Source organism: Humulus lupulus, chromosome 7 (genome assembly GCF_963169125.1).
Source record: "Humulus lupulus chromosome 7, drHumLupu1.1, whole genome shotgun sequence".
NCBI lineage: Eukaryota > Viridiplantae > Streptophyta > Magnoliopsida > Rosales > Cannabaceae > Humulus > Humulus lupulus.
In genome coordinates this window covers 167,032,944-167,056,669 of record NC_084799.1, presented here as the reverse complement: position 1 = coordinate 167,056,669, position 23,726 = coordinate 167,032,944, and the positions used below count along the sequence as shown (strand labels likewise).

General features: G+C 43.3%; 1 protein-coding gene across 5 annotated transcripts; it reads right to left on the bottom strand.

The window, feature by feature from the left end:
- Positions 1-15,764: 15,764 nt before the first annotated feature.
- LOC133788790 (UBP1-associated protein 2A-like) lies at positions 15,765-22,046 on the bottom strand. Of its 5 annotated transcripts, XR_009873381.1 has the most exons (4): positions 20,406-22,046; positions 17,341-17,422; positions 16,708-16,778; positions 15,765-16,109 (listed from the first exon to the last, which is right to left on the bottom strand). XR_009873381.1 is itself a non-coding variant. In XM_062226391.1 (2 exons), exon 1 carries the CDS (start codon positions 21,930-21,932, stop codon positions 20,406-20,408), a length of 1,527 nt encoding a protein of 508 aa, XP_062082375.1. In that variant the 5' UTR covers positions 21,933-22,046; the 3' UTR covers positions 16,234-17,422. The 5 variants fall into 5 exon arrangements, 2 of the variants coding, with proteins under 2 accessions (XP_062082375.1, XP_062082374.1); XR_009873380.1 differs by lacking the exon at positions 15,765-16,109 and having other exon boundaries at positions 16,234-16,794; XR_009873379.1 differs by lacking the exon at positions 15,765-16,109 and having other exon boundaries at positions 16,234-16,778.
- Positions 22,047-23,726: the final 1,680 nt, after the last annotated feature.

Here is a 23,726-nt window from a genome sequence, read left to right as displayed (position 1 = left end):
TTCGCTACAGAGGTTTTTCCCGAGCTTGACCATCCGTGAAGGGTTCTGCGGATCGATGTTCACTTCCTCGAGCTCCTCAATAGCCTGGAGCTCGGACCTGTCCTCGCCTATTCGGGGGTCAATATCCTCACTTAAGACGATATTTTCCCCTTCGGCACTCTAAGGTTTTTCAATCTCAGGATCAGCTAAGGGTTCTTGAGATTCCTCTTTACCATCTTGGATGGCCATTGGTAGCTGCCCGGGTTTCGATTTTCCCTTCATGGAAATGCTGTAGCATTCCCTGGCAGCGAGCTGATCGCCACGGACAGTGCATATTCCCGTGGAAGTAGGGAATTTCATCGCGAGGTGGCGAATGGAAGTGACGGCCTCAAAAGCTATGAGTGTAGGTCGTCCCAAAATTGCGTTGTACGCAGCGGAGTAGTCGATGACCACGAACTCGAGGAGTTTGGAGACTATCTGAGGTCCTTCTCCTAGGGTGATCACCAGCTCGATAGTCCCTATGGCCGCTGATCCTTCTCCCGAAAAACCATACAGCATCATGGAGGTCGCTTTCAGCTCGGCGACAGTCAAGCCCATCTTCTCCAACGTGGACCGGAATAGGAGGTTTACCGAGCTCCCATTGTCGATCAGCACCCTCCTAACCCTCCGATTAGCGAGCTGAACTGCTACGACCAGAGGGTCGTTGTGAGGGAGCTGGACATGGTTGGCATCTTCTTCTGTAAAAATAATTGGTTGCCTCTCCAACCGCTGCTGCTTTGACCGACGCTGCCCCGGGACGAACTCTACTCCATTATGTGCCTTGAGTTCGTTTACATACCTCTTCTGGGCACCCCTGCTCGTGCCAGCCATATGCAGACCTCCAGAGATGGTGGATATCTCTCCTCCTATCACGGGAGAAGGGACGTCCTGATCTACCCGAGACCCGGGCTGACTGACCGGGACTTCTGGAGCAGGTCGACTTGCTGGAACCCTGTTCCGCGCGTACTGGGCCAAGGGGCCGGCTCGCATGAGAGTCTCGATCTCATCTTTCAGATGCCTGCAATCATCGGTATTGTGGTCAACGTCGTTGTGAAAATGACAAAACTTGGAGGTGTCTCTCTTCCCCTTTTGGTGCTTCAACGGCTCCGGCCTCTTCCAGGGGAGGCGAGTAGAGTTAGCTAGGAAGATGTTCTCCCTAGAGTGGGTGAGCTATGCATAAGTCACGTAGATGGGCTTAAACTTGTCTACGGACTTATTCTTCTTTGGGTCGTGCTGGCTGCCCTCGTCGTTCCCCTTTCTCTTGCCTCCACTGAGCTGGTTGTTCTGTGTGACGTTTTGGGTCGCTGCCACGACCTCCGTCCCCACTCCAGCGGGCTGCTCAGGGACCTAGCTGGTTCCTGCAGCTGAGGCTTCGGCCTCCTCCAAATTGATCCATTCCTGGGCCCTATTAAGGAATTCGTTCACCGAGCTAACTCCCTTCCTTTGTATATCTTTCCAGAGTTCCCCTCCGACGAGGATTCCAGTTCTCAAGGCCATGAGCTTGGAGCTGTCATCTGCATCTCTGGCCCGAGTAGCGACGTTCGCGAATCTGCTCAGGTAAGCCTTCAAGGTTTCGTCGGGCTGCTGCCTCACGTTAGCCAGAGAGTCTGCCTTGACACGGGCAACCTGGGAGGCTCGGAATGCCCTTTTGAAGTTAGCTGAGAAAGTCTTCCAGGAGCTGATTGATTGTCTTTTGCTTTGCTTGAACCACTGTCTGGCTGGCCCAGTCGGTGTGGAAGGAAATATTAGACACCTCAGCTCGGGGCCAATATTGTGAGCCATCATCAGGGTGTTGAACATCCCTAGATGATCCGACGGATCTCCATCTCCATTGAATTTGGACAGGTGCGGCATACGGAAATCGGGTGGGTAAGCCGTTGCTGCTATGCTGGGGGCGAAGAGCTCCATCTCGTCCCTCGAATCGTACTCATCTTTCTCTTTCTCCGACAGGAGCTTCCTCATTAGCTCCTCCATCTGAGCCAGGCGCTTGAGGGTTTTGCCCTAATTTCCTTGGTTATTCTGGGGCTGTTCAACAGCTCCGGATTCATTGTACATATTTGGTGGGTTATTGCCCCTCCTATCTTAAGATAGGTTATTTGGGGCATTCCCGCCGTTACGTACTTCGGACAGGGCTCCCCCTGAGCGAGCATGGCTGTCAGCTCCTACTTGTCCCCCTCTATGAGAGTTAAGGCGATCTCGCAGGTCGCCCCCCTGGGTGGTTTGAGGACTTTGTGCCGAACTTAAACGCTGGCGCAGGTCCCCACCAGAAAGGTCACTCCGGAGACTGCCAGTCCAGTAGATCCTGTTAGAGAGGCTCGGAGTCTGCCTTTGGTGGTGAGGATCCAGGCTTTCTCTCGGCGCCCTGCTACGTCCGGAAAGACCTGCGGACGACGGGTTTCTCTTGCTACTTCTGTAGGGTGGAATATCTCGGACGGGCCGAGGAGAAGATGGATATCTTATTGGAGATGGAGGATGTCTGACCGGAGACGCGATCCTGGTTCCATCAGGGCGAATCAAGTTAGGTGGGGGCCGCGCCTGGCGATCTGGGCGAGGCGCAGGACGGCTGGTGGGGACGGGCTGATGCTGTGAGCCCTCCCCGGATCTCCTCCTGGAATTTCCTCAAGCTCTCCTAGGCGCGCTCGAGGCTGGTTGGGAGCTGGGAGTTGAAGTTCTGACTAAACGGCTGCACTGCTGTTGTTCTGCCCTAGGCATTTCTCCGGAGTTTGCTTCTCGATGATGCGATGAGGGAATAGAGTCGGCTGTCGGAAGTCTGTCCGAGCGGCTATGCCTGGACCGATTACCCCGGCGGGACTTATGAGTCTCGCCTTGCCTCTTTCCGACGTTAGCGTTGATTGTAAGAGGGGGTAGTCGGGCCAACACATCCTTGATCTGCTGATTAGTCGTTGCTAGCTGGCTCCTCAGCTGAGCATTCTCCATTTCCACCGCAGTGTAATAACCTGGGTTTGGATTAGGTGGCCGGGTTGCCGAACTTCTAGTGTCATCTTGGCCCACCGGCTGTTTGCCCGGCCGCTGCTGAACTTCAGGAATTTTTTCACCGGGGATGGCGATATGATGGGCCTCCTGCCCCTCATGTTGTTCCGTCTCGTTACCGTGTCGGGATCGAGTGGTCACCATAGTTGGATGTTTGCGACAGCACCAATCTGACTTGCTCTCAATGAAAGCACCAAATTGTTGACGCGGTTCTTCGCCAACAGGTAATTAAGAAAAGAAAGAGGAAGGGATTAGTGCTTATGTTGAACCGAAATAGATGAATGATCTTGGAAATGGAATGGTGACACAAAATACATTTTTAGGTGGTTCAAAGGTTAAAATCATTCTACTCCACCAGTCAATATTATTGCTATACGCTTAGTATTCTTTTACAGGGTATTTCTTACACAATAAAAATCCAACCCCTTGCAACTCCCAGGGTCTCCCTATTTATAGGAGAAGGCACCTGGGAGTTGGTAAGAAGGTCATCCCGTGACCTTCTTACCTATCATGTCAACTCTGTGACATTCATGATTAATTCCTAAAACCTGACACATAAGTGTGGTCTAATCAATAGGTAAGGGGGATAATGGGCCGCACGGCCCAACCCAGTCGTGGGTGTCTGAATGCGCACGTTCATGCTGCGTGTCCGAGAAGTCAGGGATATATTAGACACGTGATGTCTGATATATGCACGTTTACCTTGCATGGTTGACTTTATAAAAGGACACAGCCTCCAACCCTAGCTCGTACCACGAGCTGGATGCTTCCCTCGACCTGTGGCCTTCAGAATCCAGACTCACTCCTCAAGTAATCTTGGCGAACCCTTAGGTTACCTCGAGCTAAGGAGGTATGATCTTACGATGGCAGCTCCGGTCTTGGGTATGTCCACGTGGTAGTCATGATTAGGCCGTATCTCAGCTCGCTAATAGCCCGCGGGAAAATCAGGGCGTACATGTAGTTATTACAATATTACATATCTTAAAAGGAAATAAACCGAAGAATGCGACCAGGCTGGTCGCATCTAATCGCGAAATCTGATGAAGCAACAAGGAGTTGGTCGATAGTCGAACAGCACCTCTTCACTTTGACGCTGCCACGTGCCAACCACGTGTGATAAATTCTTGCCACATCATCATAAGCCATTTTTGGGTAAACATTTGCCCCCAAGTTTATTTTACTATGACCAGCATAAAGTAAACTTAGAAAACTGACCCTTCGCGTACCCCACCAAATCTGTCAGAGCCACCCATGCCTTTTCGAAAAAGGCAACCAATCATGTCTTTTCAGTTTCCAAGAAATTGTCTGATGGCTATTGCGTTTCCCCATACTTTGAAAAAAGTAATTCTATGATTACCTCTTTTACAGTGCTACGATCAATATAAATAATCCCTCAGGATCATTTTTCACTTTTTACTTTCCACTTTCTCTTCAAGAACACTGAAGACAAAGCGTAGAACATTCAGAAATCCAGACGACCTCGACGATCCATAGAGTTTCTGCCCAGCCAACCGGCTTAGTATCTCAAAGACTTGCTTCAATCTTTATCCAAGTAAGTTTATCAACCTTTTCAGTCGTTGAAGTGTCATGCAATATCTCTTTTATATCTATTTCGTATCCTGGGTTCTTGCATGTTCTTGACAGAAACTATTTTGGGATAAATGGGTATATTGATCGATGTTTGATATGGTAGGAAAAAGACACTCTGCTGGGGTTAGGAACTAGTTTGGTAGTCAGGATATTTAACTTAGGGCGTGAAATCGAAGTAAAAATTTGATTTCTAAGCTTGTAGAAAAAACTGGATTTTTCCCGCCCTTTCAGAGTCGAAAAGTTTTTCCTGAAAAACTTTTCACTTCTGCTTTTTAATCCATTTTCCAAATTGTTCGCTTGAAATATAGTGTTTTTGTCAGAACGTTGCTGGTTGTATAAAAGCTTAACTTTTATACACGAGCAAAGTTATTCCAACTTCTAAACATCTTGATGCTTTTGGCCTTTAGATTCTCATCTCCCCTTTTCTGTTCGCAGACTTTCATGCAAGATCTGTGGAGAGATGAGAGGCCTATCGACGATGATCTGCTGGCCCAACTGCTCGAGGATGAAGAACAACCGTCACAGCTAATTCCAGAGATCCCTTTTTCTCGTAATATCCCAAACAATCCTTCGACCCCACCTCTAAACATGGGACGAGTTAAATCTACAGCCCAGAAAAAGAAATCAACCAATACTTCTTTAAATCAACCTGCTCCTCGGGCTGAAATTCCTTCGACCAGTGGTCGAGAAGAAAATAACTCGGACCCAGAAATCCAAACTCCCCAACTTCTAAACTTCATTCGACCAGATGTCGAATGGTACGTTGCTCCTCCTAGCCGAGTCATGGTTAGGATGATAGCTAATTATATCAAGAATTACGGACTTCCTGGGGTAACCTTAGTCCAACCCACCAGAGACCAACGGACAAACCTGCCTGGAGGCGCCTTCAGCACCTGGTCGCAGTTTCATATTGAGGCAGGAGCGATTCTGCCTCTCCATCCTTTTTTCCAAGGAGTGGCCAACTATTTTGGGGTCGCTCCTTTCCAAATAACCCCAAATGGGTATAGAATGCTTTCTGCACTCTATATCCTTTACAGTCATAGAAAGTGGCTTGTTCCTACGCCACACGAGGTCAACTACCTGTTCGACCTCAAATCCAACCCCAACCAAGAAAATACGGGGTTTTTTCATTTTTGCCACCAGGAAACGACCCGCACCTTCCTGAGTGAGACCACCTTCATCTCCAACGTGGGGAAGTACCACCTGAAGTACTTTTTGACTACCAACATGGTCGCTAATAACCTAGCCTTCACCCAAGGAGGTAATATCTTCGTTTCTCTGGTCATTTACTTTCCTTGTATTTTATCCACATTCCCCTTAGAGAATTAGCTTATTTCAGGTCCATGGCTGCGACCAGCTCCTACTCCAGAAATGGAGGTCCAAGCAGTGCCACTGGCCAGTATGACTAACGTAGAGAAGAGCGTCAAACAGCTGGTCACTGAGGCCAACCTGAGACTGGTCGAGTTTTTGGCACCTCACCAGGATGTGAGGGAGTCAACGGCGGGGAGTGCCACAGATGAGGAAATTCCCGAGTAGCACCCAGATGTGTCACAACCGTAAAGGAGTAGACCAACTGGCATAACAATCAAGGAACCTTCTAGCACCCCGCAAGCGACTGCGCCCCCTGCCTCTTTGGGAAAGGGAAAAAAGAAAACCTCTGAACCCCTTGCACCAATCGACGAGTCTTCGGATGAGAACGGTACTGATCTCTCGCTCTTAGATAATTTGCCAATTCCCTGTCACTTATTTGATGGGGACGACAACTTTAAGTACACTCCCAATTTAGATTCAGACTTCTTCATGCCAGAGATTGAGTGTAACACTAGTAGAGTATATAATGTAGTGACCAGTAATGATAGCTCGGGTATTTTACTTTCAATTTTCTTTGTTTCCTTTTCTAACATAGCACACTCATTTATTTATACTATCTAATTGTTCGTGTACTTGTCTTCTTGCAGATATGCCATCCGAAGAGATGCTCGACATGTACAGTGCACCCGAAGCTCCTGAAGCTCCTACGAGCAAGAAGAAAGCGAGCAGGCGGCATCACGGGGAATGCAGCATAGCGCCTCTGGCCAAGAAAACTCATACTACGGACCCTCCACCAGCTGGTCCTTCAACAAATACAACACCACCTCCTTCTCCCCTCGAGCAGTAGACTCCCTATACCAGTCGATTCGACCCCTTCCCCACCGACTCCAGCTGACCAGACTCAGCCAGCTGCCCCTGCTCCAACAGGGGACGACATATCGAGTCGCACTCTAAGATCGGCCAAGGACCGGATGACAAGGATCCTGAGGCATGAGCGCAGCCGCGAAGCCATGGCTGGGACTGAGTCGATGGAGGTCGACTAGATTGTGAACCGCGCCCTAAACGAACTTGCCAATGTAAGTTGTTTCTTCCTGTTGAGACTCAACCTGTTTATCTATTATAGTCATTTTAATCTTTGGTTCTGATTGCAGGCAATGCTGACCATAACTGCCAGCCTGCTCCGCTCAGGGGTCATCACCGAGAAAACCAAGGCGTTTGAGCAACGGCACGATGAGGAGCTTAAGGCCGAGCATCTTGAGGCAGCTCAGAAGGAAAACGCGGCATTGCTCGAGGAGAAAAATACGCTGGCTGAGGAGATAAAGGAGAAGCAGGCTGCCCTGGACAAAGCCATCGAATCAAGGGAGTAGTATAAGGAGTCTAACCTCATCAATTACCGCAAAGCCAAAAAGATTGAGGTGGACCTGATCGCGAGCAGGCAAGAGGCTGAAAAGTTGGAGGCTCGGGTCGACGAACTTGAAAAAGCCAACGCCAGCAATCTGGAGAGGTACAAGGGTGCCACGGCCAAGTATTTCTATGACTTCTGGAAACACAACCAAGGGGCCGATTTCAGCTATCTTCCCGAGCGCATGAGGCAAATTGAAATAGCCTGATGCGTTGCTCGTTTGGCGGAAGAAGAGAGAGCGAAGATCCCAGCCTCACCCGAAATCTCCTTGGCCACTGGCATTGAAGGCATGGATAATGAAGCTGAAGCTGCAGTCGACCAGGAAAATCCATAATACCCTCCTGCCTCGTTGCATTTTTGTTTTTCTTTTAATTTTATCTTGTAGATACACGACCTACGAGTCGTGATGTAAAGACAATTTTTATCTTTATTGATGCATGGGCAGCTTTTTTCCTTTTAACAAATAATTACATCCGAGCAGTGACTGCTCGCAGTGTAAAGGGATTCACTTTTGATATTATAATATTTGCATTTTATTATAACATTTGTTCGCATGGCCGAACTTAGCATAGTACTTTGGTTTGATTTAACAAAATACAAAATTTTGAAAAATACTCTAAGTACCGTAGCATGCTTTCACTTATTTTGCTCGTGTGTTTACATACCTGTCGATATGCTTTGCTTACTAGATGCCTTATATGCCCCCCAAAGTCCTCGGTCACTTGCCTTGACCAAAACCTGTTTGAACATTACTGCTCGGAGTAGAGTATTTAAAATGAGAATATAGCAAAACAACACACGTAATGAGCAAATATGTGTAATAAATACAATAGTTGGCAAGAATGACTGGCTGCGCACAGTCCCTTTTATTTCTCATAATAAATGGACCAATCGTGTCTGTACGAGTGATCACCAAAATGATCTTACACTTATAAGCGATCAGCCACATAAAATGACCAACCCTTTTTCATAACTTGTAAAAAGTAAAATTAATACAAGCCAATTCTTTAAAAGAATTGTTTATTGATAGTACTTGAGCATGTGTTCTCCATTCCAATAGCGAGGAATGAGATCTCCATTTAAGCGAGCAAGTTTGTAAGTGCCTGGATGGAGGACTTCTTCGATTTGGTACGGTCCTTCCCAGTTAGGTCCGAGTACTTCAGCGGCCTGGTCGCAAGTGTTGAGGAAAACCCTCTGAAGTACTAGATCTCCGACGTTGAATTTCCTTTTACGTACTTTAGAATTGAAATAACGGGCGACCTTTTGCTGGTATGCTGCTACCCAGAGTTGGGCTTCCTCACGCTTTTCATCAACCATATCTAGAGATTCCATCAACAGCTGGCTATTGGAGCCTTGATCGTACGTTATTCTTCGATGCGACGGCGAATCTAACTCAACTGGCAGCATAGCCTCATATCCATAGGCCAAGGAAAATGGAGTATGGCCTGTTGCTGTTCGATGGGAAGTTCTGTACGACTAAAGGACTTCAGGCAATTTCTCTGGCCATGCCCCCTTTGCTTCCTCAAGTCTTTTCTTCAGAGTATCTTTTAGTGTTTTATTGACTGCTTCGACTTGTCCATTTTCTTGAGGATGAGCGACTGAAGAAAAGCTCTTGATAATTCCATGTCGCTCACAAAAATCTGTGAACAGATCACTATCAAACTAGGTGCCGTTGTCTGAGACAATCTTTCTTGGCAATCCATAGCGACACATGATGTTTTTGACCACGAAATCCAGCACTTTCTTGGTCGTTATGTTTGCGAGTGGCTCAGCTTCAGTCCATTTAGTAAAGTAATCGATGGCCACTACGGCGTACTTGACACCGCCCTTTCCTGTGGGCAAAGATCCAGTTAAATCTATACCCCAGACTGCGAATGGCCACATACTTTGCATCAGTTTTAGTTCATTAGGGGCTGCTCGTGGAATTTTTTAGAACCTCTGGCATTTGTCACACCTCCGAATGAATTCCATCGAGTCTTCATTCATTATAGGCCAGAAGTATCCTTGCCTTAAGATATTTTTTGATAAACTCTGCCCCCCAGCATGGTCCCCACAAAATCCTTCGTGGACCTCTTTCATCAATTCTTTGGCCTTCTCTTTCGAAATACATCTGAGGAGTGGCATTGAGTACCCCCTTCGGTACAAGATTCCATCGACCAGGATATACCTAGCAGCCTGCTGCTGAAGGGTCCTAGCTTTGTTTCTATCCATTGGTAACACTCCCTGCGTCAGATACTCTATGTACGGTGCCATCCATGTATCCGCCACCTGAATCACCAAAGAGGTCTCTTCTGCTCGGATGCTGGGTGCAGATAGTCGTTCAACTGGCACTATGCTTAGGTTGTCAGCATCCTTGGAACTTGCTAACTTGGCCAAAGCATTAGCGTTTGAATTTTGGTCGTGAGATACTTGCTGGAGGGTTACTTATCAAACTACGCCAATAGATCCTTCGCTTTATTTAAGTAAGCAACCATTTTTAAGCCTCGGGCCTGATATTCTCCAATGATTTGATTGAGCACCAGTTGGGAGTCACTGTAGATATCAAGCGATTTTATGTGCATGTCTCTGGCTAGCCGTAATCCTACGAGCAGTGTTTCATATTCGGCTTTGCTATTAGAGGCAGTGAAGTCAAATCTGATTGCGCAGTGAAATCGATGCCCCTCAGGAGTTATCAAAATCACTCATACTCCTGCGTGGTGCTCATTAGAAGATCCAACAACTTCCAAGAAGGAGTTTGGCTTTGAGACTCAGGTTCTTCAGGCCCTTTCGGTTGCTCACTATCTGGAAGCCCAGTGAGTTCTGCAATGAAGTCTGCTAGGGCTTGCCCTTTTATCGCTGCTCGTGGTAAGTAGGAGATATCAAATTTCCCAAGTTCGACCGCCCATTTCAACAATCTGCCTGCGGCTTCTGACTTCTGCATAACTTGTCGTACAGGTTGGTCGGTCAAAACTGTGATTGGGTGAGCTTGGAAGTAGGGTCGCAGCTTCTTGGAGGCTAAGATTAAGCAATAGGCTAATTTTTCAATAGGTGGATATCGCAACTCCGCTCCAATTAGCCTCTTGCTTACATAATAAATAGCCTTATGCACGCCTTCTTCTTCTCTTACTAGGACAGCACTAGCAGCGTATTCTGTGATTGCCAAGTAGATGAACAAAGTTTCTTTATCAATCGGCTTTGATAGAATCAGTGGTTATGACATGTGCGTCTTCAAAGCTTGAAAAGCCTGTTCGCAATGCTCCGTCCATTCGAATTTCTTGCTGCCTCTGAGTAGATTAAAAAATGGGACGCATTTGTCCGTAGACTTGGAAATAAATCTATTGAGAGCAGCAATTCTTCCGGTCAAGCTTTGAACATCCTTGATCTTTTTTGGCGATTTCATAACGACCAGGGCTTTGATCTTCTCGGGATTGGCCTCAATTCCTCGCGAGTTTACTATGAACCCCAAGAATTTCCCTGATCCTACTCTGAAGGAGCACTTGAGGGGATTCAGCTTCATCTGATATTTGCTCAAGATGTTGAAGCATTCTTGCGAGTCCCCTATATGCCCTTCTGTCCTCTTCAACTTAACCAGCATGTCATCGACATAAACTTCCATGTTTGTGCCGATCAGCTTCTTAAACATGTGGTTGACCAGTCGCTGGTAAGTCGCACCAGCATTTTTCAAACTGAATGGCATTACTTTGTAACAGTAAAGCCCTATATCAGTCTGAAAGCTAGTGTGATCCTCATCAGGAGGATGCATACTGATCTGATTATATCTGGAGCATGCATCCATGAATGAGAGATTCTCATGCCCTGCAGTGGCATCGACTAGTTGGTCGATTCTAGGGAGTGGGAAACAATCTTTAGGGAAGGCTTTATTAAGGTCTGTGAAATCCACGCATGTTCGCTACTTTCCATTCGGCTTGGGAACAATTACGGGATTAGAGACCCATGATGGATAAAACGCTACCCTGATGAATCCATTCTCCTTCAGCTTCTCGACTTCTTCCTATAAAGCCTTTGATCTATCTTTGTCGAGCAGCCTCCTTTTCCGCTATACTGGTGGAAAATTCTTGTCTATGTTCAGGACATGGCTAATGACTGCAGGGTCTATTCCAACCATGTCTTTGTGCGACCAGGCAAAGACTTCCTGGTTTTTCCTCAAAAATTCCACCAGTGTTTGCTTCGTTGTTGTCTCTAAGTTTTTACCGACTTTCACAACCCTGGTTGGATTTTCTTCATCGAGTTAGACCTCCTCAAGGTCCTCGATGGGTCCTATCTCTTCATTGAAATCCCCAATGCAAGGATCTAAATCTCTGTCCTCACTTTGGGCAACGCCCTATTTGGTGACATCATCACCTGATTGGGCTTGTACATCAATTGCCATTTGCAACTCTTTTCTGGAAATTTCCCTCGATACACCTTTCTTCGCCTTAGATATCGAGGTGTTGTAGCACTCCCTCGCTTCTCGCTGATTTCCCAACACGCATCCTATCCCTGCGTCGGTTGGGAATTTCATGGCCAGGTGCCATATCGAGGTAACGACTCGCAGGTCGACCAGAATTGGCCTCCTAATTACAGCATTATATGCTGAGGGACAATCAACTACTATGAAAGTAGTGAGTAATGTCTTGTTTGCAGGTGCAGTTCCTGCTGTAACTGGGAGCCTAATCGACCCATTCGGGGCGAGCCCTTCGCCAAAAGGACCATAAATGGTTTGGTTGCACGGCTCCAGGTCCTTGACGAAAAATTTAATTATTTCCAGTGAAGACTTGTATAAGATGTTGACTGAGCTTCCTGTGTCAACCAACACCCTCTTAACTATCATGTTGGCGATTTGAACGTCAACGACCAGCAGATCGGAGTGTGGGAATCGTATGTGTTGGGCATCGTCTTCAAAGAAGGTTATCAATTCCTCCTATGTTTGAGCCTTCTTTGGTGCTCGATCCTCCACACTCATCATCTCGATGTCCTGGTCGTGGCATAGGGTTCGAGCGTATCGCTCCCTTGCCTTCCCACTATCCCCTGCAAGGTGTGGACCACCACAGATGGTGAGTAACGTGCCTGCCATAGGAGCTGGCTATAAAGGTGGTGGCGTTGGCGTGCAGGCGCCTGCTCGTTGCCACCTTGAGCCCCTCGCTAAGACCCTCCTACGGCTCGCACGTATCTCCTTAGATGTCCCTGCATGATCAAGAACTCAATTTCGTCATTCAACTGGTTGCACTCATTGGTGTCATGTCTGTAGTCGTTGTGAAAACGACATAATTTTGTTGTATCTCTCTTGGAGATATCCTTCCTTATAGTGCGGGTCGCTTATAAGGAACATTAGAGCTGGTCGCCTGGTAGACCTCTGCTCGAATTTCGACAAGGGTCGTATAGTTGGTGAATCTCGGCTCATATCTATTGCCTTTGGGGTGTTTATTCTCAGATGCTGACGGCTCATTGCCCGCCCTTTTTCCACCATTTCTGCCATTTCCGTTCTCGTTGCCCTTGCCGTTGCCATTGGGTTTATCCGACCCGTTGGCGGGTTCTTCTTTTGGTCCCTTATCTTTTGTAGGTGATTTCCCTTCGTTGGCAATCACGTCCTCGAGCTTGATGTACCGATCAGTTCGATCCAGAAACTCCTGGGTACTCTTTACCCCATTTTTCCTCAGGCTACTTCAGAGGGGAGAATGGCGTCGGCAGTTAGGGCCATCATCTTTCCCTCGTTGTCCACTGTTTTGGCTCCAGCTGCTGCTCGCATAAAGCGCTGGACATACTCCTTTAAGGGCTCTCGACCAGCTGGTTGGCCTCAGTGGGGTGTACGCAACCCGCAAAAAATTTTCCATAAAATTCATTCACGAACATCTCCCAGGATACTATACTAGCAGGAGGGAATTTAAAAAACCACTCCTGGGCGGTGTCAGATAGTGTGGCTGGGAAGATCCTGCAGCGAGCATCGTCCGACACCTTCTGAATATCCATTTATATCTCGAATTTGTTGACATGAGATATTGGGCCTCCGTACCCATCAAAGTTTGGTAGTACTGGCATTTTGAATTTGCTGGGGGTTTCTACCACAGCAATCCTTTGCACAAACGGAGTGCCTCTCCTCCAGTCGTACTCTATGTGGGATGTTCGACTCCCAACCAGCTGTTGTACCGCCTGGTTTAGAACATCAATTTGTGCCTGAACCGCGTCTGGGATCGCTGGGGCGGCTAGTGCTGGAGGAGCGTACTCATCTTGCCTCTCGCGACGGTCGTTGAGTACGTCCCTCAAATCACCATCCCTGCGCCTCTGCTCGCTAACTCCTAGCCAATCAAAGACGTTATTTTGTCGAGGTTGCCCCCCCAACGTTATGGCTCGTCGACCTATTTTCTCTAGGTGGGGGGTTTCTGTCTCCACCTCTTTCTTCATTCCTCCGAACAGCATTCCCTCTGCCATAATCGACCTCATTATAGTCATGGCCGTCTCTAAACTGTGGCCAACTATGGCGTGATCGGCTACTCACGCTGTTTCCTCCTCGGGTTGGCATCTCCTGAGCATCAGGGGGAGGCCTGCGCTGGTCGTGGGGTCCCCGTGCATTATTATGCCATGGGGGGCCCCTGACCACAGATCCTGACTCGTTGTGCCTTCTGTTGGTAGAAGGACGTTGCCCCCTGCTCGGTGGATTTGGCCCTTCGTCCCCTAGGCGTCTAGGACTGCGGGGCAGCTGCCCGGCCCTATTCTGCCTCTGGCACTGGGGATTGCCTCGACTAGCTTGAGATGGAGGCTGCTGCAAAGGATCCCGAATCGGGACATCATCCTGAGCCACAGGTGGCTGGTCCGGCCTTTGAGGGCTTGCTGGCTGGAGTGGAGAACTTGGATTGGGAGCCCGATGAGGTGGCGCACTCGGTGGATGATCCGGTTGAGAGGCCGGCGCAGCTTGTCCTCGAGCCAATTGAATGGCTGCTTCAAGGGCAGTCGTGGCATCCCTCTGCCGACGGTCCATGTCCACTTGCCACTCATTCAGCTCCTGGCGCTGATGCTCAATCTCCCTTTGCTGCAGCGCCAAGGTTTCCGCTGCATTCTCTTGATTGGCCTTCAGATTGGCCAACTCTTCCTGCAAGACCCCCAGTGTTGCCCTCAGCGTTTCCGAATCTAATTCCTCCTCTTTGAATTCCAAATGTGGTTCATTCTCAGCCACATTTGGAGGAGGAGGTTGAGATGATGCAGTGCCAGCAGTCTGTCCAGCTCTCTTGGATGTCTTTGCCATTTGATCTTCTTAAGACATCTTGATCAAACTCTCAATGAAAGCACCAGAATGTTGACCCTCGATTTAGCCAACGACACGGAGTCAGATTAACGACAAAGAAATAAGAAAACAATCAAGAATGGAATCAAATGGTAAATAAATGACACAGATGATTTATAGTGGTTCGGCCCCAACAATATGGTAACAACCTACGTCCACTTAGTGTTATTATTGATGTTGAATCTCAATGTCGTGATCAAAGAACTAGGGTTCTTGAGTTTCACAAGCCTTAGGAAAATTACAACTTTTCAGTGGATAATCACACTTACGCTCTTTTTATGAGTACTCAGAAAAAAGGTTCAAAAAGTCCCTTCCTTGAGCCCTCTCATTCATATTTATAGGCTCAAGGGGGTTACATGGGTCAATGGACCTTAATTATCCTTAATATCAGCGTATCAAGGCAATAAAGAGAAAATAATAAATGTCGTTATTACAAGATTACATATCTTAAAAGGAAATAAACCGAAGAATGCGACCAGATTGGTCGCATCTAATCGCGAGATCTGATGAAGCAACAAGGAGTTGGTCGATAGTCGAACAGCACCTCTTCACTTTGACGTTGTCACGTGCCAACCACGTGTGATAAATTCTTGCCACGTCATCAGAAGCTATTTTTGGGTAAACACTATCAATTTTGCATAAAAAAACATCATTTTGGCAAAAAAAATCAAGTTTTCATGATTGCATCACAAGAGCATCGAAACATTATCAATGCAAAATCGATGATGATTCGATGCTTTTGTAATGCAATTATGAATACTTGATTTTTTATCAAAACGATATTTTTTTGATGTAAAATCGATGCAATTTCGATGGTGTTTCGATGTAAAATCGATGATGTTTCAATTCTTTTTCAATACAATTATGAAAACTTTTTTTTTTTGCAAAAACAATGTTTTTTCAATACAAAATCGGTAGTGTTTCAATGCTTCGATTCATATTTTTTCACTCAAATGTCTGTTTCAGATGATTTTTTTTTTAATTTTAGTATTTTTTCAAAATCTACAAGATTAGAATAAGAGAAAAAATATTTGAATATTAGAAATATTTTTGTCCAAATAATTAAAATTGTCATATATTTAAAATAGTAACTTATGTTAACATCTTAAAATATTTCACAAAGTTATAATACATATAAATTTTAATCATAATTAAATATAATTAAAAATGTTTTGTCAAAATATACATAAAAAATAAAAAAATGTTCTCATTGAGGTAAAAAAAAATAATCCCAATTTCTTGTTTCGTCTCTCATTTCATCTTCTTTCAGTTTCACTTCCAATTCCATACCGTCGACAAGTTTTTCACGACTATCCGCATCACCATTTTATTTATCAGTCGCACATATGTTTGACCACCGCCGTCACTTCACTACCTATCTAATCCACAATCATATGACAGCTGTGAAGTGCACGACTACAAAAGGAAAGTAACCTCAACTAGTGCACTTGTGAGAATTCACACAACAAAATGTTCTCGTCTCATATCTCTTTTGTAAAGGAACATAGGGAGAGCACCATTTATAAAAGCTTGATGAAGGCCCTGAATCATGAATTTGGAAAATACATAAAAAGTTGAAAAGCTAAGCCCAATATAATATCATAATCAAAAGCCCAGAAAAAAGCACTCAACATCATAGACGAGTTTTAGGAGTCAAAAGCATGTATTATGGAATGACCAGTGATCAGATGTCATATAATTCTATTTTTTTTTTTTATTTTGGGCAACTTTTAATTCATTTTGTTCAAATCCCACATTTGTTCTTGGGTTACCGTCAAAGTCATATTCACACTAAACAACTCTTGAGCAAACTTGGATATCATAAACATTACAAGAATGAAGCTAGCTATGCATTTCCTTTACCCTCTTAGATACCTCACAGAAAGCCCAGAGCACTCTCAAAATAAGGCACTTCAAAACCCAATTATAAGCCTTTGACCAAATAATTCAACATCACATGTTAGAGAAACTAAATGCAAGCAAAAGCTAAAGGTGGTGGCTCCACCTCAATGAAACCAGCATCCACTATTAAATGGCCAACTTATGAACAGAGGCATATTTGCTCATCTACAAACAGGATCTTCCAGCCATTGCAACAGACAAACCGTAAAGGCGCCAAGGGAAGCTTCTTAGTTCTTACCTCAAAACAGGTGAGGATGATGTCCCATCCATTCATAGCAGCAGATCCCACCATCACCCTATAAACAAATTCTGACAGGATTCCATGCTATTACAAAAGCCAGATCAATGGTTTGATGATATGTATATGAGAAATGCTAAGTTAATAATAATAAAAAAATGCTTGAGCTTTGAAATGACTCCACTATTGCAACCAATGGCTGCGATTACTACACAGATTAATCTGTACTTGTTAGGAAGTGGGTATATAATGTCTTGGCAGCTATAATAATGAAAGCTTTCTCCGTTTTTTTTTCTTTTTTGTCATCTTTCTATATGAACAAGAACCCAGAACAAAAACTACAAAAAACACCTACAGCACAACACTACAGAAGAGGAAAACATATGCGCAGAGATCATTTCAAGAAAGAAAAAAATAAATATCTTGTTATTTCACAGTTTACAAAATTACAAGTAAAAAAGTTCCATACTCTCATCCCACGCCAGCTAGACACACATGGTGTAAAATAACACCCAAGACAACACAGCATGAACTAAGTATAAGAAGTGTATAAAACTCATGCAACTAAAACTACATACTGAATATAAGTTAGAATATGAACTGCAGTAAGACATCTAATGAAATGATGATTACCAGACCCAATGTCAGATGCAGTCATCATCTTCATAATGCTATCATTCTACCAAGCACTGGCATCAATGAGCTGAAACAATACCTATTAGAAGTGAAGGTTAAGACAACAATAACAGTAGATGATAATCCAAACAAATCATTGAACAGATTTTGATATCATTTTTCTTTAAATAAAAATCAAGAGCTTATGGTAAGACTGACTGTTAATAAGAATCTTGAGAAGTAAAAAAGAATTCAGGTGCTCGGTCATTCAAATATTAATTGAGAAAAGCATTGTTAAGTAACATATCTAAAACCATCAAAGAAAGTTCTCACGCTTAAAATTATACTTGTGCCCCAACACTTTTTCAAGAATGAAGAAAATGGTGCCAAAAAGTATAAAGTCACTACAATGTTTTGAAAATATCTGCTGGGGGAAAGAGTACCAATAAAAAAGAAAATACAGGTTTGAGAATCTGGTCTTTTGAGTAGGCAAATAGTAACTTATGAGCACAAATTTAAAGGCGTCGTTTGCAAGAGTGCCTTGAACTTCAGAAGTATCACCACAGTCCAAAACTAAATGATTGATGCATTAATGGGAGATCTGCACAATGAATACGTAAGCATAAAAAGACTAATTTCAAAAACAAAATAGTTACAGTGGGGGGCATATTAAAAGAATAAAAGATTGTAATCCAAACTGAGAATCCATACCTTCAGGTAATGAAAAAATTACATTATTAATCTCACTCAATTGGAACAAAATTGTTTTTATACAAACTAGGTCACTTTAATATGTTGCAGAGTGATAGGTAGTAAAAGCAGTCATAATTTGCTTGAATATCGCAAAGAAGAGTATCTTTAATGGAAAGAGATTTTTTTAACCCTTCTTTTATATGTCAAAGCAACTTAAGGCTTGCTTGGTACCACTTTATCATTCAACATGAAATGAATGATAAAGATCCTCTTAAACATCATTAGACTCATCGCCCTTCATTTCGTTTTCAAAACAAGAAACAAATAATAAAAATATTGTCAAGCAAACCATTAGGGAACAGTAAAATGTATTAGTAAGAAAAACGTTGATGAAGATCTAGATGTAAAATTATATATACATGTACACACACAAGTTCTCCAGATATACAAGAACCGCTGTGGGATGAAAACTTACTGCACCTTCAATAGCTAATTTATAATGAATGTACAAATAGTTTGATACAACAAGAGGACTATAAAAATCTTAATGCATCTATTAGGCAGCAAAGTGTTTAAAACATAGATGTAATCATGTGAACTTCAGCATGTAACAAAAGATTACTAGACATTATATTTCCAGCTTACCTTTTTATGACGCATCAAACTTAATACGACTAACATTATAAGATTATTTGAACTGAAAGATAGACCTAAACTCTAAACCTTAACAAGGAACTATCTTTGCCCCCCCGCAAAGCTAGAAGTTTCTAAGGACTCTTCTAGGAAGAGGCATCATCATTTGTAAATTTGAGACATTTATAATTACATAATGGTCAATTTTATTCCCCATTATCAGTAACATCTAAAGAATATGACAAGAAAGAATGCTTATTGGAACAGTCAACGTTTACCCCCTAAATTTACTTAGATTCCCTAAAAAAATAAGTAGACTGCTCCACAAGCAATTAACATAACTAACAACAAATAAACATACAAAATGAACCAAGTGAGAAAAAATGTCATTCACATTAGCTAGCAACAAAGTGAAGTTACTCTAAATTATAATTGGACCCGAAAGACCAGGCAAATTAGGCATATACAGATAACCATGCTGATCTAACAACTAAAACAAGTTAATGTTCCATTGAATTATATAAAGGTAAAAATCCCTGAAGTTTATTGAACCAAATGACTACATATAGAAAAAAAAAACCGTTCAAACCATTTTTAAACAAACATATTCTGAAATTACTGGCTACTTCTTACAACAATCTGATGCTACAATAAGATTAAACAACTATATACATCCCAAAAAAGTCTGAGCTGCTTTCAAATGAAGAAAACTCTACTTCGTTACAAAAGAAAGAAAAGAAATATATACAGCTATCTTCACAACACATGTAGACAAATGAGAACAATAATTGATATTATTGTAATTATCAGACACACTAAGCACTCAAAAACCATCAGACACATAACTTAAAGATGCATATCTTTTCTTTTTCTCTCCTTTTTGATAAGAATGCATTTCTGATACATACATGGTACTTTCATGCCAGTCTTGGGAATAACTTACTGATGATGATAAAGGTTCTTTCCACTTTTACAAGTTAGAACTTAGAAATAAAACTATCTTTCTCAATAAATAAAATATTGATAGGACGTATCCAAAAAGTCAAAATTCTAATACGAAGAAAGTTTTTCAGAATTACTAGAGCGCAAGTGATGAACAAGTAGAAGATTAAGTAGTATAAATTTTAGAGCTAAATCACATGAAAAGTTCAAGTTTCAAAACAACAGTAAAGCATTCAAACACCTAAGTAATGAACTAGTGAAGATTTTTAATAGGACCATAAAACTTGATCTTGGCTGGCTCATCAACATATCAACCATATATTTTACCCTTGTCAATGAACTGCAAAATCTCACATTTACCTTTTAAAATGGGAGAAACATTTTCTTAATAAGTTACCGTTTAATAATGGTATAATAAGAAAGGGAAAAAAGATAAAGAAAAATTTACACTGCTCTCACATTGACCAAATTAAAAAATATTATTAAAATTGTACGTAAAAAGTTAACCAAACGTCGTACTTAAAGAAGACAAATTGGAAGGATTTAACTAAAACAACATTGGATATCAACTGTAATTGTTAACTTGAATACTTTATTTCTCAACCGATGGTGAAAATCTCAGCGTTCCCTAGACCATAAAGCATAAAACATAAATAAAATAAAGTCAAACAGATTAACAGTTCTGGAGCCAAAACATAATGCAGAGACTTCCATATATAATAGATAATACCATTTAGTTCTGAAACCTAAACAAAACAAAATAACTAAATGATTAAAACATTTTGTAATTGGTATGGAGTAAACCGAACACTCACCTAATGACCCATGTAAGGTGCCCCAGGGCCAGGATGAGGCCTACCACTGCTCTGCCCCATTTGTGGATTCTGGTACCCACCCTGCATTACTTGCTGGTTCCCATAGCCTCCAGCTGCCTGATTTGAATATCCCCCAGGTGGCCCAGGCTGGTTAACAGGCGGACCACCAATACCTCCAAGCAAATTTCCAATACCCAATCCAGCACCCTGGGTTGCAAGCAACGCGGTTAAGGCCTGCCCAAGAGCCGGGTTCAGTGCCTGTGGTCCTGCCACTCCCGGGTTGAAACCAACTGCAGGAGGAGGTGCCGAAGGAGCCATCAAATGTCCAGGTCCCGTCCCACCAGTTGAATACTTGTTCTTCTCTTTCCTGGGATAGTATTGTTGATGATGGGGGTGATGCTGATGTTGATGCGGAGTCTGATGATGTTGATGTTGATGGAAAGGCTTGCCGCTCTGTTTGGGACCGTCTATGGCCTTCTGGCAATGCAAAGTAAGTCCCTCAAAGTTCTTATGAGGCTCCTCGAGAGCCCTTTTGGCACTCTCTACTGACCTGTAGACGAAAAGCGCAAATCCCTTTGGTTTCCCAGTATGCCTATCGAGCCCCAATGGCCCTTCCTCAACATCCCCAAACTGCTTGAAGTATTCAAGCAACTTCTGGGGATCAACATCAGCAGACACATTGCTAACGAAAATTTTCCTCTGAGTGTACTCAGACACGGCCGGGACCACGGGAGGTGGGGCAGGAACGGGTCCAGCCGAGGCGAGCTGACAAGAAGTCGTCCGGCTCCCAATCTTCTTTTGGGGTTCCTTAAGGGCCTTCTTGGCACCAGCCCGACGCTTGAAGAGGATAAAAGCATAACCCTTTGATTTTCCAGAGACTCTATCGGTCACAGCCTTGCAATCCTCGATCTCACCGTACTTGCTAAACTCCGAAATTAGGGTTTCCGCAGTGGTGTCCCAGCCTAGGCCATGGACGAAGATCTTACGGTGAGCCGGGTCGGCATCGGCTAGATCCCGAACACACTCGATGAAGTCCGGGTACTTGTCGGCAGCCTGCTTGACGAGAGAAAGAAGCTGCTCCTTCGAGAAAGGTTCCAGAAGCTTCTCCAAAGGCTCATCATCATCTAATCCCACTTCATTTCCCCCATTCCCTCTTCCGTTAGCTTCGCTTTCAGCTCCTTCTTTTCCGACTCCTTCCGTCGAAACGTCGCCGTTTAGGGTTTCGTTCTGGCCATCGTTGGGTTCCCCATCCTCCTCCTCCTCCTCCTCCTCCACCACATGTCCTTGTAACTCTTCGTTTACTTCTTCCTCTTCTTGTTCTTCTTCTTGGTCCTCCTTCGACTCGTCTACAGCCATTTCTTGGGGTTCTTCCTCTTGGATTGGGGCGCATTGGGTTGGGTCTTCTTCTTCAGGTTGGAGCTGTGGTGCTTCATGAGGAGGGTCCGTGGGTGGAGGCTGTTCTGGTTGGGGCTCAGGTGCTTTGGAGGTTTCCGGCTCTGAAGAACGGAGCTTTCGCTTCTTGGCCATGGCGGTCCTGCAGTTTAGGGTTGTTGTTTTTTCCCGAGACAGGAAATAGTGGGTATTAAGTTCTGAAGGAAAGCGGGCAAGAATGGGAAGATTGGGTTTATCAAAAAACAAAACGGTAGGGTCCGAATCAATAGACTGATATAAATATCTATATATATATATATATATATATATACTAGATAGAAACAAGTGCCACGTTATTTTACTTTTATTTATATAATTTATTAATTATTTTTATTAATATTATATAAATTTTGAAATAAATATCTTATTTTAATTAAATAATTTATTTTTATTTAAGTTTATATTTATTTTAGTTTTTAAATTTTGGAGTGATAATAAGATATTATATATTATATATTTAATGTAATATTAAATATTATACGTGTATTTTAAATTTAAATTTCTTGCTAATTTTTTTTAAAAAAATTTGTTACTAATTTATAATAGATTATATTATATGTTTAATATGATATTGTTGACCACGGTTTTGGCCAACGATGAGTAAACGTCAAAACTACAGTAACCTTCAAGAGAAAAACGATACTGGCGATTTTTATAGTGATTCAGCCCCAATGTATTGGTAATAGCCTAGTCCACTTAGAGTTATGATTATGAATCTACGCTCAAGATCAGGTGAACCTAAGTCAACTGAGTTTATTCAGTGCAGATGAAAAGAATACAATATTTCTTTCAAGATACAAATACTCTCTTAAGAAAATTAGAATCTAAATCTCTTTTCTGATGCCATGAGCTTTCTATTTATAAGCTCAGGATCGTACAAACGCAGTCCCTCATAATCGGGATCTTTATGTTATTCTTTCAATATTTAATTAATAATAACATCTAAAATATAACAATATGCGATTCTTTGGGATAATATGAGAGATTCCCACGTAGGTATGACCGATTCTAGCTGAAGTCGTTACTGGGATCTCTTGCGTAGCAATGATCTGTTTAGTCGATCCACATCACACTCAGAAGGAAAACTGGTGGGCCAAAACACTTCTCCGGTCGGGCAAACCCTCACTGGTCGACCAAGACAAGTGACTGGTCGGCCAAACACATGTCTGGTCGCCCAAACACTTGACTGGTCGGACAAGTACCTGACTGGTCGGACAAGCACATGACTGGTCGGTCATGACACTTGACTGGTCAGTCAAAAATCTTCACCGGTCTAACAAAAACTCTACCGGATCACTTCTAAGCCAGGTTACCCAGCCATTCATTGCCACGTCATCATTTTCAAATTTTGGGGATAACATTTGCCCCCCAAGTTTATTATATGATATTCTCACATAATAAACTTTTTTTTCTCCACTGCTGGCATAATAATAAAAAATCTAACTTTACACATTTTCCCGCCTCTGCAACAAAATACGACGCCTTAGCAGACCACTATCACTATAATTAACTGCTCCCAATCGTGGGGAGATAACATACCCAAGGGAATTCCAAGAGTCTAAGAATAAGTGACAATTTCCACTTTTTTCCTTTAAATAGACTCATAAGTGCTCATAATCTCACAAGCAAAAAGAAAATCAAAAAGCTCCCAAACTCCTTCATCTTTTTTCTTTTAGCCGTGTACCTCCAAAAACTCTCCTCTTGGCCGAAAAGCTTCAAGGATTTCAAGAAGGTTCAATTTTCTTCAAGCAAGAACACACATTCCTCAAGAAATCAACACATTTGGGTAAGCTTTCTTCCTCATCTCAATTTATGTGTTTTCTTCTTTCTCAAAGCTTAAAGAAAAACTTTGTAGGGCGAAACCCCTATTCAACATACACCCATGAACTT

Excerpts from the sequence above, each read along its gene's own strand:
- LOC133788790 (XM_062226391.1), bottom strand. The coding sequence starts at position 21,932 with ATGGCCAAGAAGCGAAAGCTCCGTTCTTCAGAGCCGGAAACCTCCAAA.